Raw genomic sequence first — 17,102 nt, 5'->3', positions numbered from 1 at the left:
AAATGAGTCTTGTGTTCTAGCCCAGTTGTTGGGTTTGAATCGTTATCTTGGGGTGACGTTAGTAATATCCCTTATCTCTGAGTTACAGTCACCTCACAAGACTCACTAAGGCAGATTTAAGACTTAAGATGTGCAACAGACACGCACACACACCACCATGCACACACACACACACACCACTCTGGCAGAATGTTGTCAACACGCTGCATTTGCCCCACCCATCTTCAGGAAATCAAAACTTAACATTTCTCTTAGTTTCTGTTCAGTTTGAATGGAGGAGGTGGAGCTAATGTTCACTAGGAAACTAAAAGGGAACAAACGTGGGGAGAGGGGCCTTGCAGAACGAATTTGTCCAATAGAAACTCTTGTTTTTTTTGCATGACGCTTCTTTTGGGAAATGTTTTGCTACTGTTTGCTACCGTGTTTTGACAACAGTAGACTGCTCTAGCAGACAGAAAAACAAGACAGAGAGACACCTCAGCAAGTTATATTGAACTCTCCATCCTCCACCTGAACCATGTCTGGAAACAAGAAAGGTAAGAATAATGATCTTTTCCCATTATTCAGATTACGTCTCACTTTCAGTTATTTTAAAAGGAAATCATCTCCCAAAAATCACTATTTTTAAAACAAGTAGAAAGTTGGTTTCAATTTAATCCACCAGACAATTCAGAACAAATAATACAACACATATTGTGGTTAAACTCAAAAATACTAATTGATAAAAAACAGTGTTTTTGGAAAGAATTGTTAAAAAAAGGTTAAATCATAAATACCTCTGGTGAAGTTATTTTTCAGCTCAGGAATTCAAATTCAAACTCGCAACCTTTCGGTAACCGGCCCAACGCTCTAACCACTAGGCTACCCTGCCGCCATAAGTTGTTATGAGGAGTTATGTCACACATGCAGCTAACTAAAACGTATGGAAATGTCTGCTCTACCCAAAATTACAACCAACTAATTGCAGCATTACCACAGTCCCAAACATTTGTTATTAGTCCCAAACATTGTGTTTACTTGATAGCTACCTACACAAATAGCAAGCTAGAACAAAGTCTTAATATGATAATTCATTAAAAAGATTTAAAAGCAATACAAATACAAATAAAAGTTGTCCAGTAGGCATCTACAGAGGGAGCTAAGAGCCGTGTCGTCAGTCATTTCCCAAAGGAAAGTGGAAGGAGGGAAAAGTAAGAAACTTGTCTGTCGGCATTAAAGACTGTAATTGGTTAAAGAAAAGTGTGATACATAAAAAAAGTATACCAGTTTCATTTCAGGACCAATAAGTTGACAGCCGTTCCATATAGAATGCAAAATAGTTGGGAAGAGATTTTTGACGTATTCCATAGTGAATACGTAAAAAATGAATACGTAAAAATAGTGATTCCATAGTGAATGGTTTATGAACTGATATTCAAAACCACGCCGGATTTTTCTTTAAAAGTATTATACAAAATTCTTGCTACCAATTTAATGTTATTTATATGGGGGATACAACCTTTCCAGCTCTGCAGATCATGCTGCGAAGAGGCAGAGTCATTAGATCATTTATTTTGGTATTGTCCATATGTAGCTTGTTTTTGATCACAGGTCCAGGAATGGCTGAAGAATTGCAACATTTACCCAGAGCTAACTGGGTGATCAGAAAAGTCATAGTCAATCGATCGATAATATTATAATTATTTTAGCAAAACAATTTATCTTTAATTTACAATCTGTAGAAACAATTCTGTAGAAAGAATGGTAACTTTTGTGAAACATCACTGCACTGTTGAACAATAGATGGCAAATAGAAATCCAATATGAATGGTGTTAAGAGTTAGATGGGAGGGGCTGAATGGAAATGTTTGGGACGAATAACAACTAATAACAACAAGATAACTAATGTGAAACATAGCATATCTGTAAAACATATATAGTTTAGGAACTTTTGGGAAAGAGCACAGTTTGAAAGACATGGCATATAGAAATCAAACCGGATGGACATCAGAAATAGATGGGAGAGGTTGAGGGTAGAGGAAGGACAGGAGTAAAAACTAACATAATGTAACTATTGTAAATTAGACTCCATAACATGTATATAATATGTGTAAGATGGAAAAACAGGCCTAACCGTTGTTGTCCACTAGTTTGCTCCAAGTGGGGGAGGGGTGGTAGGGTTGGAGGGTAATACAAATAAAATAAAAATGAAAGATCTTTGCAGGATGTAGCTTAGTTATACAACACTGTATTGTAACCATATTATCATTATTAGGTAACACTTTACAGTAAGGTACCATTTGTAAAGGGTTTATATAATGAACAATTATTGAATAATTTCTAATATAATAACTAATGGTTATGGAATCATTTATAATATAATAACTAACGGTTATGGAATCATTTATAATATAATAACTAACGGTTATGGAATCATTTATAATATAATAACTAACGGTTAGGGAATCATTTATAATATAATAACTTACGGTTATGGAATCATTTATAATATAATAACTAACGGTTATGGAATCATTTATAATATAATAACTAACGGTTATGGAATCATTTATAATATAATAACTAACGGTTATGGAATCATTTATAATATAATAACTAACGGTTATGGAATCATTTATAATATAATAACTAACGGTTATGGAATCATTTATAATATAATAACTAACGGTTATGGAATCATTTATAATATAATAACTAACGGTTAGGGAATCATTTATAATATAATAACTTACGGTTATGGAATCATTTATAATATAATAACTAACGGTTATGGAATCATTTATAATATAATAACTAACGGTTATGGAATCATTTATAATATAATAACTAACGGTTATGGAATCATTTATAATATAATAAATAACGGTTATGGAATCATTTATAATATAATAACTAACGGTTATGGAATCATTTATAATATAATAACTAACGGTTATGGAATCATTTATAATATAATAACTAACGGTTATGGAATCATTTATAATATAATAACTAACGGTTAGGGAATCATTTATAATATAATAACTTACGGTTATGGAATCATTTATAATATAATAACTAACGGTTATGGAATCATTTATAATATAATAACTAACGGTTATGGAATCATTTATAATATAATAACTAACGGTTATGGAATCATTTATAATATAATAAATAACGGTTATGGAATCATTTATAATATAATAACTAACGGTTATGGAATCATTTATAATATAATAACTAACGGTTATGGAATCATTTATAATATAATAACTTACGGTTATGGAATCATTTATAATATAATAACTAACGGTTATGGAATCATTTATAATATAATAACTAACGGTTAGGGAATCATTTATAATATAATAACTAACGGTTATGGAATCATTTATAATAACTAACGGTTATGGAATCATTTATAATATAATAACTAACGGTTATGGAATCATTTATAATAACTAACGGTTATGGAATCATTTATAATAACTAACGGTTATGGAATCATTTCTAATATAATAACTAACGGTTATGGAATCATTTCTAATATAATAACTAACGGTTATGGAATCATTTCTAATATAATAACTAACGGTTATGGAATCATTTATAATATAATAACTAACGGTTATGGAATCATTTATAATAACTAACGGTTATGGAATCATTTATAATATAATAACTAACGGTTATGGAATCATTTATAATATAATAACTAACGGTTATGGAATCATTTATAATATAATAACTAACGGTTATGGAATCATTTATAATATAATAACTAACGGTTATGGAATCATTTATAAATGCATTAGGAACCATTATAAAATAGTTATATCGCGTTGGTCAAAATAGTGTGATAACTAGTCAGGGCTTGCCAAATAGTGAGCCACAATTGCCCTTGTGGTGGATATTCTAATCAATAATGAGGAGAGACAAGGTCAATCACCAATCAGGATATTAACTTGAATAAAAACGTATCGATAAGGAAGCTGGTCACAGTACACACAAGTGAATAGAGTGTAAGCCCACTGAGTGGAGTGGGCCTCTGGGTTATATACCATCTCAGGATAGGTCAGGACAGGTCAGGATAGAGATGACTGGGTCCAAACACCAAGCCCACACATCCTGTACCAGCACTTGGTCTCCAGTAGAAATAACCTTTTGTTTTGTTCAGTAATAAGAACTTAAAGGACATTTGTTGTTACTTAGTCTCCACCCTGCTAAAAAGGAAGCCAGGGGAAAGAACAATCTCCCCCAAGGACCAAGGAGGGGGTGACTGACTCACAGACATTGTGGAGACAAGTAATTGGTTCCCCGTTACTCACGCCATCCCTTCACATGGTTTAGAATAGATAAAGACACATATTCACATATGGAAACAATGTTCCCTTGTGACCTTCTTTGCTCTATTCTCTTTCTGATATATTTTTTTCTAATTTTTGGGCGTGATGCGATGGAGCTCTGTCCTAGGAACAGAAGAGTCTGGTTTTTATGATGTGTCTTGTACATCCTGGACATTCTTCAGGAATATCATTCCTAACATATTACTACCCAGATTATATCAACACACTTACCACTTCTCGATTTGTTTTTTTTATTTTTATAAAAACTAAAATTCTGTTTTTGCTTTGTCATTATGTGGGTATTGTGATGTCATTATTGGGTATTGTGATGTCATTATGGGGTATTGTGATGTCATTATGGGGTATTGTGATGTCATTATGGGGTATTGTGATGTCATTATGGGGTATTGTGATGTCATTATGGGGTATTGTGATGTCATTATGGGGTATTGTGATGTCATTATGGGGTACTGTGTGTAGAATGAGGAGGGAAACAAATAAACTGTAACACTGGATAAACTCCTTCCATGTTGTAGTGCCCCTCCCTCCATGTTGTAATGCCCCTCCCTCCATGTTGTAATGCCCCTCCCTCCATGTTGTAATGCCCCTCCCTCCATGTTGTAATGCCCCTCCCTCCATGTTGTAATGCCCCTCCCTCCATGTTGTAATGCCCCTCCCTCCATGTTGTACTGCCCCTCCCTCCATGTTGTAATGCCCCTCCCTCCATCTGTAGTGCCCCTCCCTCCATGTTGTGTGCCCCTCCCTCCATGTTGTAGTGCCCCTCCCTCCATGTTGTAATGCCCCTCCCTCCATGTTGTACTGCCCCTCCCTCCATGTTGTAATGCCCCTCCCTCCATCTGTAGTGCCCCTCCCTCCATGTTGTGTGCTCCTCCCTCCATGTTGTAATGCTCCTCCCTCCATGTTGTAGTGCCCCTCCCTCCATGTTGTAATGCCCCTCCCTCCATGTTGTAATGCCCCTCCCTCCATGTTGTAGTGCTCCTCCCTCCATGTTGTAGTGCCCCTCCCTCCATGTTGTAATGCTCCTCCCTCCATGTTGTAGTGCCCCTCCCTCCATGTTGTAGTGCCCCTCCCTCCATGTTGTAATGCCCCTCCCTCCATGTTGTATTGCTCCTCCCTCCATGTTGTAATGCCCCTCCCTCCATGTTGTATTGCTCCTCCCTCCATGTTGTAATGCCCCTCCCTCCATGTTGTAATGCCCCTCCCTCCATGTTGTACTGCCCCTCCCTCCATGTTGTAATGCCCCTCCCTCCATGTTGTATTGCTCCTCCCTCCATGTTGTAGTGCCCCTCCCTCCATGTTGTACTGCCCCTCCCTCCATGTTGTAATGCCCCTCCCTCCATCTGTAGTGCCCCTCCCTCCATGTTGTGTGCCCCTCCCTCCATGTTGTAGTGCCCCTCCCTCCATGTTTTAATGCCCCTCCCTCCATGTTGTAGTGCCCCTCCCTCCATGTTTTAATGCCCCTCCCTCCATCTGTAGTGCCCCTCCCTCCATGTTGTGTGCCCCTCCCTCCATGTTGTAGTGCCCCTCCCTCCATGTTGTGTGCCCCTCCCTCCATGTTGTAGTGCCCCTCCCTCCATGTTTTAATGCCCCTCCCTCCATCTGTAGTGCCCCTCCCTCCATGTTGTGTGCCCCTCCCTCCATGTTGTAGTGCCCCTCCCTCCATGTTTTAATGCCCCTCCCTCCATGTTGTAGTGCCCCTCCCTCCATGTTTTAATGCCCCTCCCTCCATCTGTAGTGCCCCTCCCTCCATGTTGTGTGCCCCTCCCTCCATGTTGTAGTGCCCCTCCCTCCATGTTGTGTGCCACTCCCTCCATGTTGTAGTGCCCCTCCCTCCATGTTTTAATGCCCCTCCCTCCATGTTGTAGTGCCCCTCCCTCCATGTTGTAATGCTCCTCCCTCCATGTTGTAATGCCCCTCCCTCCATGTTGTAATGCTCCTCCCTCCATGTTGTAGTGCCCCTCCCTCCATGTTGTAATGCCCCTCCCTCCATGTTGTAGTGCTCCTCCCTCCATGTTGTAGTGCCCCTCCCTCCATGTTGTAATGCCCCTCCCTCCATGTTGTAATGCCCCTCCCTCCATGTTGTAATGCCCCTCCCTCCATGTTGTAATGCCCCTCCCTCCATGTTGTAATGCCCCTCCCTCCATGTTGTAGTGCCCCTCCCTCCATGTTGTAATGCCCCTCCCTCCATGTTGTAATGCCCCTCCCTCCATGTTGTAATGCCCCTCCCTCCATGTTGTAATGCTCCTCCCTCCATGTTGTAGTGCCCCTCCCTCCATGTTGTAATGCTCCTCCCTCCATGTTGTAGTGCCCCTCCCTCCATGTTGTAATGCCCCTCCCTCCATGTTGTAATGCTCCTCCCACCATGTTGTAATGCCCCTCCCTCCATGTTGTAATGCCCCTCCCTCCATGTTGTAATGCCCCTCCCTCCATGTTGTAGTGCTCCTCCCTCCATGTTGTAGTGCCCCTCCCTCCATGTTGTAATGCCCCTCCCTCCATGTTGTAATGCCCCTCCCTCCATGTTGTAATGCCCCTCCCTCCATGTTGTAGTGCTCCTCCCTCCATGTTGTAATGCCCCTCCCTCCATGTTGTAGTGCTCCTCCCTCCATGTTGTAGTGCCCCTCCCTCCATGTTGTAATGCCCCTCCCTCCATGTTGTAATGCCCCTCCCTCCATGTTGTAATGCTCCTCCCTCCATGTTGTAGTGCCCCTCCCTCCATGTTGTAATGCCCCTCCCTCCATGTTGTAATGCTCCTCCCACCATGTTGTAATGCCCCTCCCTCCATGTTGTAATGCCCCTCCCTCCATGTTGTAATGCCCCTCCCTCCATGTTGTAGTGCTCCTCCCTCCATGTTGTAGTGCCCCTCCCTCCATGTTGTAGTGCCCCTCCCTCCATGTTGTAATGCCCCTCCCTCCATGTTGTAATGCCCCTCCCTCCATGTTGTAATGCCCCTCCCTCCATGTTGTAATGCCCCTCCCTCCATGTTGTAATGCCCCTCCCTCCATGTTGTAATGCTCCTCCCTCCATGTTGTAATGCCCCTCCCTCCATGTTGTAATGCCCCTCCCTCCATGTTGTAATGCCCCTCCCTCCATGTTGTAGTGCTCCTCCCTCCATGTTGTAGTGCCCCTCCCTCCATGTTGTAATGCCCCTCCCTCCATGTTGTAATGCCCCTCCCTCCATGTTGTAATGCCCCTCCCTCCATGTTGTAGTGCCCCTCCCTCCATGTTGTAATGCTCCTCCCTCCATGTTGTAGTGCCCCTCCCTCCATGTTGTAATGCTCCTCCCTCCATGTTGTAGTGCCCCTCCCTCCATGTTGTAGTGCTCCTCCCTCCATGTTGTAATGCCCCTCCCTCCATGTTGTAATGCCCCTCCCTCCATGTTGTAATGCCCCTCCCTCCATGTTGTAATGCCCCTCCCTCCATGTTGTAATGCCCCTCCCTCCATGTTGTAATGCCCCTCCCTCCATGTTGTAGTGCCCCTCCCTCCATGTTGTAATGCCCCTCCCTCCATGTTGTAGTGCTCCTCCCTCCATCTGTAGTGCCCCTCCCTCCATGTTGTAATGCTCCTCCCTCCATGTTGTAATGCCCCTCCCTCCATGTTGTAATGCCCCTCCCTCCATGTTGTAGTGCCCCTCCCTCCATGTTGTAATGCTCCTCCCTCCATCTGTAGTGCCCCTCCCTCCATGTTGTAATGCTCCTCCCTCCATGTTGTAATGCTCCTCCCTCCATGTTGTAATGCTCCTCCCTCCATCTGTAGTGCCCCTCCCTCCATGTTGTAATGCTCCTCCCTCCATGTTGTAATGCCCCTCCCTCCATGTTGTAATGCCCCTCCCTCCATGTTGTAATGCCCCTCCCTCCATGTTGTAATGCCCCTCCCTCCATGTTGTAGTGCTCCTCCCTCCATGTTGTAGTGCCCCTCCCTCCATGTTGTAATGCCCCTCCCTCCATGTTGTAATGCCCCTCCCTCCATGTTGTAATGCTCCTCCCTCCATGTTGTAATGCTCCTCCCTCCATGTTGTAATGCCCCTCCCTCCATGTTGTAATGCCCCTCCCTCCATGTTGTAATGCCCCTCCCTCCATGTTGTAGTGCTCCTCCCTCCATGTTGTAATGCCCCTCCCTCCATGTTGTAATGCCCCTCCCTCCATGTTGTAATGCCCCTCCCTCCATGTTGTAATGCCCCTCCCTCCATGTTGTAATGCACCTCCCTCCATGTTGTAGTGCCCCTCCCTCCATGTTTTATTGCTGCTCCTGTAAGAGAATTTCCAGTCATCTGGTGATATTCTGTACCTGTAATGTTCTCTTTGAAGTAGAACAATGAATCGATATAAGTTTAATTATTAGACATGTGTAAACAGAATGAAGTCTGAGCCCATGTCAGTGTGCAAAGCTGGATCAACATTGAGTCAACTATTAGACATGTCAAAACAGAACGTAAGCAGAATCTGTGGGGATGAGGCAAGTTAGACCAACATGACTTTACTGGTCTGGACCATATCTGATCTGGTGAAGGCTACTGGACATGCGCATTGGTTAATTATGCATAGACAACATTGGCCTGAACTTGTGAAGACCTTTGGACAGGAACATTAGGTAATCAGTTATAAGCACCAGTAGGAGTCATGCCACCAATAGAATCTATGCCCCAATGTCTGAGCCAATAAGAGAGTGGAAACGAAGTAAGACAACTAGATTCATGAAGTGGAGTGACGATGTGAAACTGTATAAAAGCCAAGTCCTAAGAATGGAGAGTCAGTTCTTCCATGGATTTGCTCGGCTTTGTTACACAGTCATAAATACACACATCTCATCGTCATATTGTTCCCCCATGTCGCTACAGGGTACTCCACCACCTCTCAGAAGCACCGTAACTTTGTCTCTGAGCCTATGGGGAACCGTTCTGTGAGGGACGTTCCCGGGATCGGACCTGTACAGGGCCGCAGGTTAGAGGAGCAAGGCATTAACAGGTAGGTGCACTTTACATAGGAATACGGTGCCATTATCAGTTCCGTACACTACATAGGAATACGGTGCCATAACCAGGTAGGTGCACTACAGAGGAATACGGTGCCATAACCAGGTAGGTGCACTACATAGGAATACGGTGCCATTACCAGTTCGGTGCACTACATAGGAATACGGTGCCATAACCAGGTAGGTGCACTACAGAGGAATACGGTGCCATTATCAGTTCGGTGCACTACATAGGAATACGGTGCCATTATCAGTTCGGTGCACTACAGAGGAATACGGTGCCATTATCAGTTCGGTGCACTACAGAGGAATACGGTGCCATTATCAGTTCGGTGCACTACATAGGAATACGGTGCCATAACCAGGGAGGTGCACTACAGAGGAATACGGTGCCATTATCAGTTCGGTGCACTACATAGGAATACGGTGCCATTATCAGTTCGGTGCACTACAGAGGAATACGGTGCCATTATCAGTTCGGTGCACTACAGAGGAATATGGTGCCATTATCAGTTCGGTGCACTACATAGGAATACGGTGCCATAACCAGGTAGGTGCACTACATAGGAATACGGTGCCATAACCAGGTAGGTGCACTACATAGGAATACGGTGCCATTATCAGTTCGGTGCACTACAGAGGAATACGGTGCCATTATCAGTTCGGTGCACTACATAGGAATACGGTGCCATAACCAGGGAGGTGCACTACAGAGGAATACGGTGCCATTATCAGTTCGGTGCACTACATAGGAATACGGTGCCATTATCAGTTCGGTGCACTACAGAGGAATACGGTGCCATTATCAGTTCGGTGCACTACATAGGAATACGGTGCCATTATCAGTTCGGTGCACTACATAGGAATACGGTGCCATAACCAGGTAGGTGCACTACAGAGGAATACGGTGCCATAACCAGGTAGGTCCACTACATAGGAATACGGTGCCATTATCAGTTCGGTGCACTACAGAGGAATACGGTGCCATAACCAGGTCGGTGCACTACATAGGAATACGGTGCCATTATCAGTTCGGTGCACTACATAGGAATACGGTGCCATAACCAGGTAGGTGCACTACAGAGGAATACGGTGCCATTATCAGTTCCGTACACTACATAGGAATACGGTGCCATAACCAGGTAGGTGCACTACAGAGGAATACGGTGCCATTATCAGGTAGGTGCACTACATAGGAATACGGTGCCATTATCAGGTCGGTGCACTACAGAGGAATACGGTGCCATAACCAGGTAGGTGCACTACATAGGACTAAGGTGCCATTTCAGACCCAGCCATAGTAAGTATGATTAAACAAACCCATCACTGACGGACCGCCCCAAACTAGTGAGAGAAGACAACAACACATCACTGACGGGCATCCCCAAACTAGTGAGAGAAGACAACAACACATCACTGACGGGCATCCCCAAACTAGTGAGAGTAGACAACAACACATCACTGACGGGCATCCCCAAACTAATGAGAGAAGACAACAACACATCACTGACGGGCATCCCCAAACTAGTGAGAGAAGACAACAACACATCACTGACGGGCATCCCCAAACTAGGGAGAGAAGACAACAACACATCCGCCATGCTGACCCTCAACATGAGGATCCCTCAGGGGTGCGTACTTAGTCCCCTCCTGTACTCACTGTTCACACACGACTCCTACAACATCACTAAGTTTGCTGACGACACGACGGTGGGAGGCCTAATCACCAACGATGATGAGACAGCCTATAAGGAGGAGGTCAGAGACCTGGCAGTGTGGTGCTAGGACAACAACCTATCACTCAACGTGAGCAAGACAGAGGAGCTGATCATGGACTACAGGAAACAGAGGGACGAGCATACCCTTATTCACATCAACAGGGCTGTAGTGGAGCGCGTCGAAAGTTTCAAGTTCCTCGGTTTCCGCATCACTAAGTATCTTTCATGGTCCAAACACACCAATACAGTCATAATGAGGGCATGACATTGCCTCTTACCCCTCAGGAGGCTGAAAAGATTTGGCATGGGCCCTCAGATCCTGAAAAAGTTATACAGCATCTTCACTGGCTGCAACACCTCTTGTTACTGCAACGGATCGGCATCCGACCGCAAGGCGCTACAGAGGGTTGTGCGAACGGCCCAGTACATCACTGGGGCCAAGCTCCCTGCCATCCAGGACGTTTATACCAGGCGGTGTCAGAGGAAGGCCCAAAAAGTTGTCACAGACTCCAGCCACCCAAGTCATAGACTGTTCTCTCTGCTACCGCACAACAAGCGGTACCGGAGCACCATGTCTGGAACGAACAGGACAGCTTCTATCCCCAAGCCACAAGACTTGGGGATAGAAGTAATTAGTTAAGAAATAAGAAATATTTAGTTAAATAGTTAACCAAATAGCTACCCAGACTATCTGCATTGACCCTTTTTGCACGAACTTTTTTGACTCATCACATACGCTGCTGTTTCTGTTTATTATCTATCCTGTTGACTAGTCACTATCCCTACCTACAGTATACTGCTGTTTCTGTTTATTATCTATCCTGTTGACTAGTCACTATCCCTCCCTACAGTATACTGCTGTTACTGTTTATTATCTATCCTGTTGACTCGTCACTATCCCTCCCTACAGTATACTGCTGTTTCTGTTTATTATCTATCCTGTTGACTAGTCACTATCCCTACCTACAGTATACTGCTGTTTCTGTTTATTATCTATCCTGTTGACTCGTCACTATCCCTACCTACAGTATACTGCTGTTACTGTTTATTATCTATCCTGTTGACTAGTCACTATCCCTCCCTACAGTATACTGCTGTTTCTGTTTATTATCTATCCTGTTGACTAGTCACTATCCCTACCTACAGTATACTGCTGTTTCTGTTTATTATCTATCCTGTTGACTCGTCACTATCCCTACCTACAGTATACTGCTGTTACTGTTTATTATCTATCCTGTTGACTCGTCACTATCCCTACCTACAGTATACTGCTGTTACTGTTTATTATCTATCCTGTTGCCTAGTCACTATCCCTACCTACAGTATACTGCTGTTACTGTTTATTATCTATCCTGTTGACTCGTCACTATCCCTCCCTACAGTATACTGCTGTTACTGTTTATTATCTATCCTGTTGACTAGTCACTATCCCTACCTACAGTATACTGCTGTTACTGTTTATTATCTATCCTGTTGACTAGTCACTATCCCTACCTACAGTATACTGCTGTTTCTGTTTATTATCTATCCTGTTGACTAGTCACTATCCCTACCTACAGTATACTGCTGTTTCTGTTTATTATCTATCCTGTTGCCTAGTCACTATCCCTACCTACAGTATACTGCTGTTTCTGTTTATTATCTATCATGTTGACTAGTCACTATCCCTACCTACAGTATACTGCTGTTTCTGTTTATTATCTATCCTGTTGACTAGTCACTATCCCTACCTACAGTATACTGCTGTTTCTGTTTATTATCTATCCTGTTGACTAGTCACTATCCCTACCTACAGTATACTGCTGCTACAGTTTATTATCTATACTGTTGACTAGTCACTATCCCTACCTACAGTATACTGCTGTTTCTGTTTATTATCTATCCTGTTGACTAGTCACTATCCCTACCTACAGTATACTGCTGTTTCTGTTTATTATCTATCCTGTTGACTAGTCACTATCCCTACCTACAGTATACTGCTGTTTCTGTTTATTATCTATCCTGTTGACTAGTCACTATCCCTACCTACAGTATACTGCTGTTTCTGTTTATTATCTATCCTGTTGACTAGTCACTATCCCTACCTACAGTATACTGCTGTTTCTGTTTATTATCTATCCTGTTGACTAGTCACTATCCCTACCTACAGTATACTGCTGTTTCTGTTTATTATCTATCCTGTTGACTCGTCACTATCCCTACCTACAGTATACTGCTGTTTCTGTTTATTATCTATCCTGTTGACTAGTCACTATCCCTACCTACAGTATACTGCTGTTTCTGTTTATTATCTATCCTGTTGCCTAGTCACTATCCCTACCTACAGTATACTGCTGTTTCTGTTTATTATCTATCCTGTTGACTAGTCACTATCCCTACCTACAGTATACTGCTGTTTCTGTTTATTATCTATCCTGTTGCCTAGTCACTATCCCTCCCTACAGTATACTGCTGTTTCTGTTTATTATCTATCCTGTTGCCTAGTCACTATCCCTACCTACAGTATACTGCTGTTTCTGTTTATTATCTATCCTGTTGACTAGTCACTATCCCTACCTACAGTATACTGCTGTTTCTGTTTATTATCTATCCTGTTGACTAGTCACTATCCCTACCTACAGTATACTGCTGTTTCTGTTTATTATCTATCCTGTTGACTCGTCACTATCCCTACCTACAGTATACTGCTGTTACTGTTTATTATCTATCCTGTTGACTAGTCACTATCCCTACCTACAGTATACTGCTGTTTCTGTTTATTATCTATCCTGTTGCCTAGTCACTATCCCTACCTACAGTATACTGCTGTTTCTGTTTATTATCTATCCTGTTGACTAGTCACTATCCCTACCTACAGTATACTGCTGTTACTGTTTATTATCTATCCTGTTGACTAGTCACTATCCCTACCTACAGTATACTGCTGTTTCTGTTTATTATCTATCCTGTTGCCTAGTCACTATCCCTACCTACAGTATACTGCTGTTTCTGTTTATTATCTATCCTGTTGCCTAGTCACTATCCCTACCTACAGTATACTGCTGTTTCTGTTTATTATCTATCCTGTTGACTAGTCACTATCCCTCCCTACAGTATGTGTATATATCTACCTCAATTACCTCGTACACCTTCACATTGACTCTGTGCTTTTATCCTGTGTATAAAGCCAAGTTATCGTTACTCTTTGTGTATTTATTCATACTTTTATTATTACGGGTTATTACTTTTCTATTATTTCTCTATTTTCTCTGCATTGTTTTGAAGTGCCTGTAAGTAAGTATTTCCCTGTTAGTCTACACTATGTTACTGTTGGACAACTCTCATTCCGTAAACCTGTTTAGGGTTAGGGTTAGTTAGGTTAGGCCCTGTTAGTCTACACCTGTTGTTTAGGAAGCATGTGACAAACACACGCTGATTTCATCAACCAGAAGTTAAAGCTGTTTAAAATTAGTTTAAGCATTTCCCAAAAATATACCTATACAAGAGATATACTTAGTTTCAGAAAATTTAGAACATTCTGGGAACTTTACCAGAACTTAACAGTAAATGACCCAGTTTTTTTCTGTCCCAGGGCTGACCAGATGTTGGGCCAGTACCTGGTGAGTGGTCGGAACCAGGGCCAGTTCCAGGGCTATCTGAAAAATACCACAGGGGCCAACGCCAAGCAACAAAGTGACGCCTACAATGGAATGAGAGAGTGGACCGACAACAATATGTAGAGGACAGCATTCACTCACTATCTCTGCTCCTTTCTGCTTCTCCACTCGCTAACTAGGACTCTTCAGACCTACCTAGGTCAACTTCCATCTAAAGCACATCAGCTGATGGATGTAAGGTATTGATAAGTAATATTAAGTAATCATAAAGTTGATAGTTGTTTATAAAACACTGTACTTCCTTCTGTTCTTCTTGTCATGTTCTTCAACTGAGACCCTGGGCCCTGTCCCCAGGTTAAAGTGAGAGTTTTGGATACATTCTGTTTTGGAATAAATCTGGAATTAACTTTTTGTTGTTGTTCTGCTGTATTCTTAATGGCTGTAATTGTCTTAAGGAGTCAACATATTGTTACTCCTGGTGGAGTAGCAGGGAATTATCTTATTAACTTCAATCTTAAAGGTCCAATGAAGATGTTTTCTTTTTGGGTATATCAATATCAAATAATTTCTGGGTAACAATTAAGTACCTTACTGTGATTGTTTTCAATTGAAAAAGAAGAAAAACAAATGAAGTTTCTCAAGCAAGAATTTTGATAGGACTGTCTAAGCCTAATGGGTGGAGCCTAATGGGAGGAGCCCAATGGGAGGAGCCTAATGGGAGGAGCCTAATGGGAGGAGCCTAATGGGAGGAGCCTAATGGGAGTAGCCTAATGGGTGGAGCCTAATGGGAGGAGCCTAATGGGAGGAGCCTAATGGGAGGGGCCTAATGGGTGGGGCCTAATGGGTGGAGCCTAATGGGAGGAGCCTAATGGGAGGAGCCTAATGGGAGGAACCTAATGGGAGGAGCCTGATGGGAGGAGCCTAATGGGAGGAGCCGAATGGGAGGAGCCGAATGGGAGGGATGTGCAACCTGAAAAATAGCTGCTATTGGCAGAGAGGAGGGCAATCTCTCGCTATTGGTCAATTAACTACTGGTGATGTCACCAGGAAATCAAGCTGACATTTCAGGCAGTCTTTTTAAGGCAGCTCTTACACTAAAAGGGCTAAACTAAACTAAACTGCCAGAATAAAGGAAACACCAGCAAAGAGTCTTAATAATAATAACTGTATTTGTTTAGCACTTTTCAAGACAATTAACAAAGTGCTTCAAGTCATAAAATAATGAAAAAAACTATAGCCACGAGCTATACAGGGTTCACAGGATGACAGAAAGAACACAAGATCAGATGGGTAACTAAACAAGTACTCCATCATGATGGGTAACTAAACAAGTACTACATCATGATGGGTAACTAAACAAGTACTCCATCATGATGGGTAACTAAACAAGTACTCCATCATGATGGGTAACTAAACAAGTACTACATCATGATGGGTAACTAAACAAGTACTACATCATGATGGGTAACTAAACAAGTACTACATCATGATGGGTAACTAAACAAGTACTCCATCATGATGGGTAACTAAACAAGTACTCCATCATGATGGGTAACTAAACAAGTACTCCATCATGATGGGTAACTCAACAAGTACTCCATCATGATGGCTAACTAAACAAGTACTCCATCATGATGGGTAACTAAACAAGTACTCCATCATGATGGGTAACTAAACAAGTACTCCATCATGATGGGTAACTAAACAAGTACTACATCATGATGGGTAACTAAACAAGTACTACATCATGATGGGTAACTAAACAAGTACTACATCATGATGGGTAACTAAACAAGTACTCCATCATGATGGGTAACTAAACAAGTACTCCATCATGATGGGTAACTAAACAAGTACAACATCATGATGGGTAACTAAACAAGTACTACATCATGATGGGTAACTAAACAAGTACTACATCATGATGGGTAACTAAACAAGTACTCCATCATGATGGGTAACTAAACAAGTACTCCATCATGATGGGTAACTAAACAAGTACTCCATCATGATGGGTAACTAAACAAGTACTACATCATGATGGGTAACTAAACAAGTACTACATCATGATGGGTAACTAAACAAGTACTACATCATGATGGGTAACTAAATAAGTACTCCATCATGATGGGTAACTAAACAAGTACTCCATCATGATGGGTAACTAAACAAGTACTCCATCATGATGGGTAACTAAACAAGTACTACATCATGATGGGTAACTAAACAAGTACTACATCATGATGGGTAACTAAACAAGTACTACATCATGATGGGTAACTAAACAAGTACTACATCATGATGGGTAACTAAACAAGTACTACATCATGATGGGTAACTAAACAAGTACTACATCATGATGGGTAACTAAACAAGTACTCCATCATGATGGGTAACTAAACAAGTACTACATCATGATGGGTAACTAAACAAGTACTACATCATGATGGGTAACTAAAGAAGTACTAGA

The 17,102-nt window shown here is 42.2% G+C and overlaps 1 protein-coding gene across 1 annotated transcript; it reads left to right on the top strand.

Moving 5' to 3' along the window:
- The first annotated feature begins 269 nt into the window (after nt 1-269).
- Nucleotides 270-15,043, top strand: LOC139537962 (barrier-to-autointegration factor-like). The gene is made up of 3 exons (XM_071339879.1): nt 270-536; nt 9,185-9,311; nt 14,608-15,043. The coding sequence occupies exons 1-3, from the start codon at nt 518-520 to the stop codon at nt 14,753-14,755; spliced, it is 294 nt and encodes a 97-aa protein (XP_071195980.1). The 5' UTR covers nt 270-517; the 3' UTR covers nt 14,756-15,043.
- The last annotated feature ends 2,059 nt before the right edge of the window (nt 15,044-17,102 follow it).

This window comes from Salvelinus alpinus, chromosome 13 (genome assembly GCF_045679555.1).
Source record: "Salvelinus alpinus chromosome 13, SLU_Salpinus.1, whole genome shotgun sequence".
Taxonomy (NCBI): Eukaryota; Metazoa; Chordata; class Actinopteri; order Salmoniformes; family Salmonidae; genus Salvelinus; species Salvelinus alpinus.
Note: the sequence above shows the minus strand (reverse complement) of the source record. Positions and strands in the feature narration are given on the sequence as shown.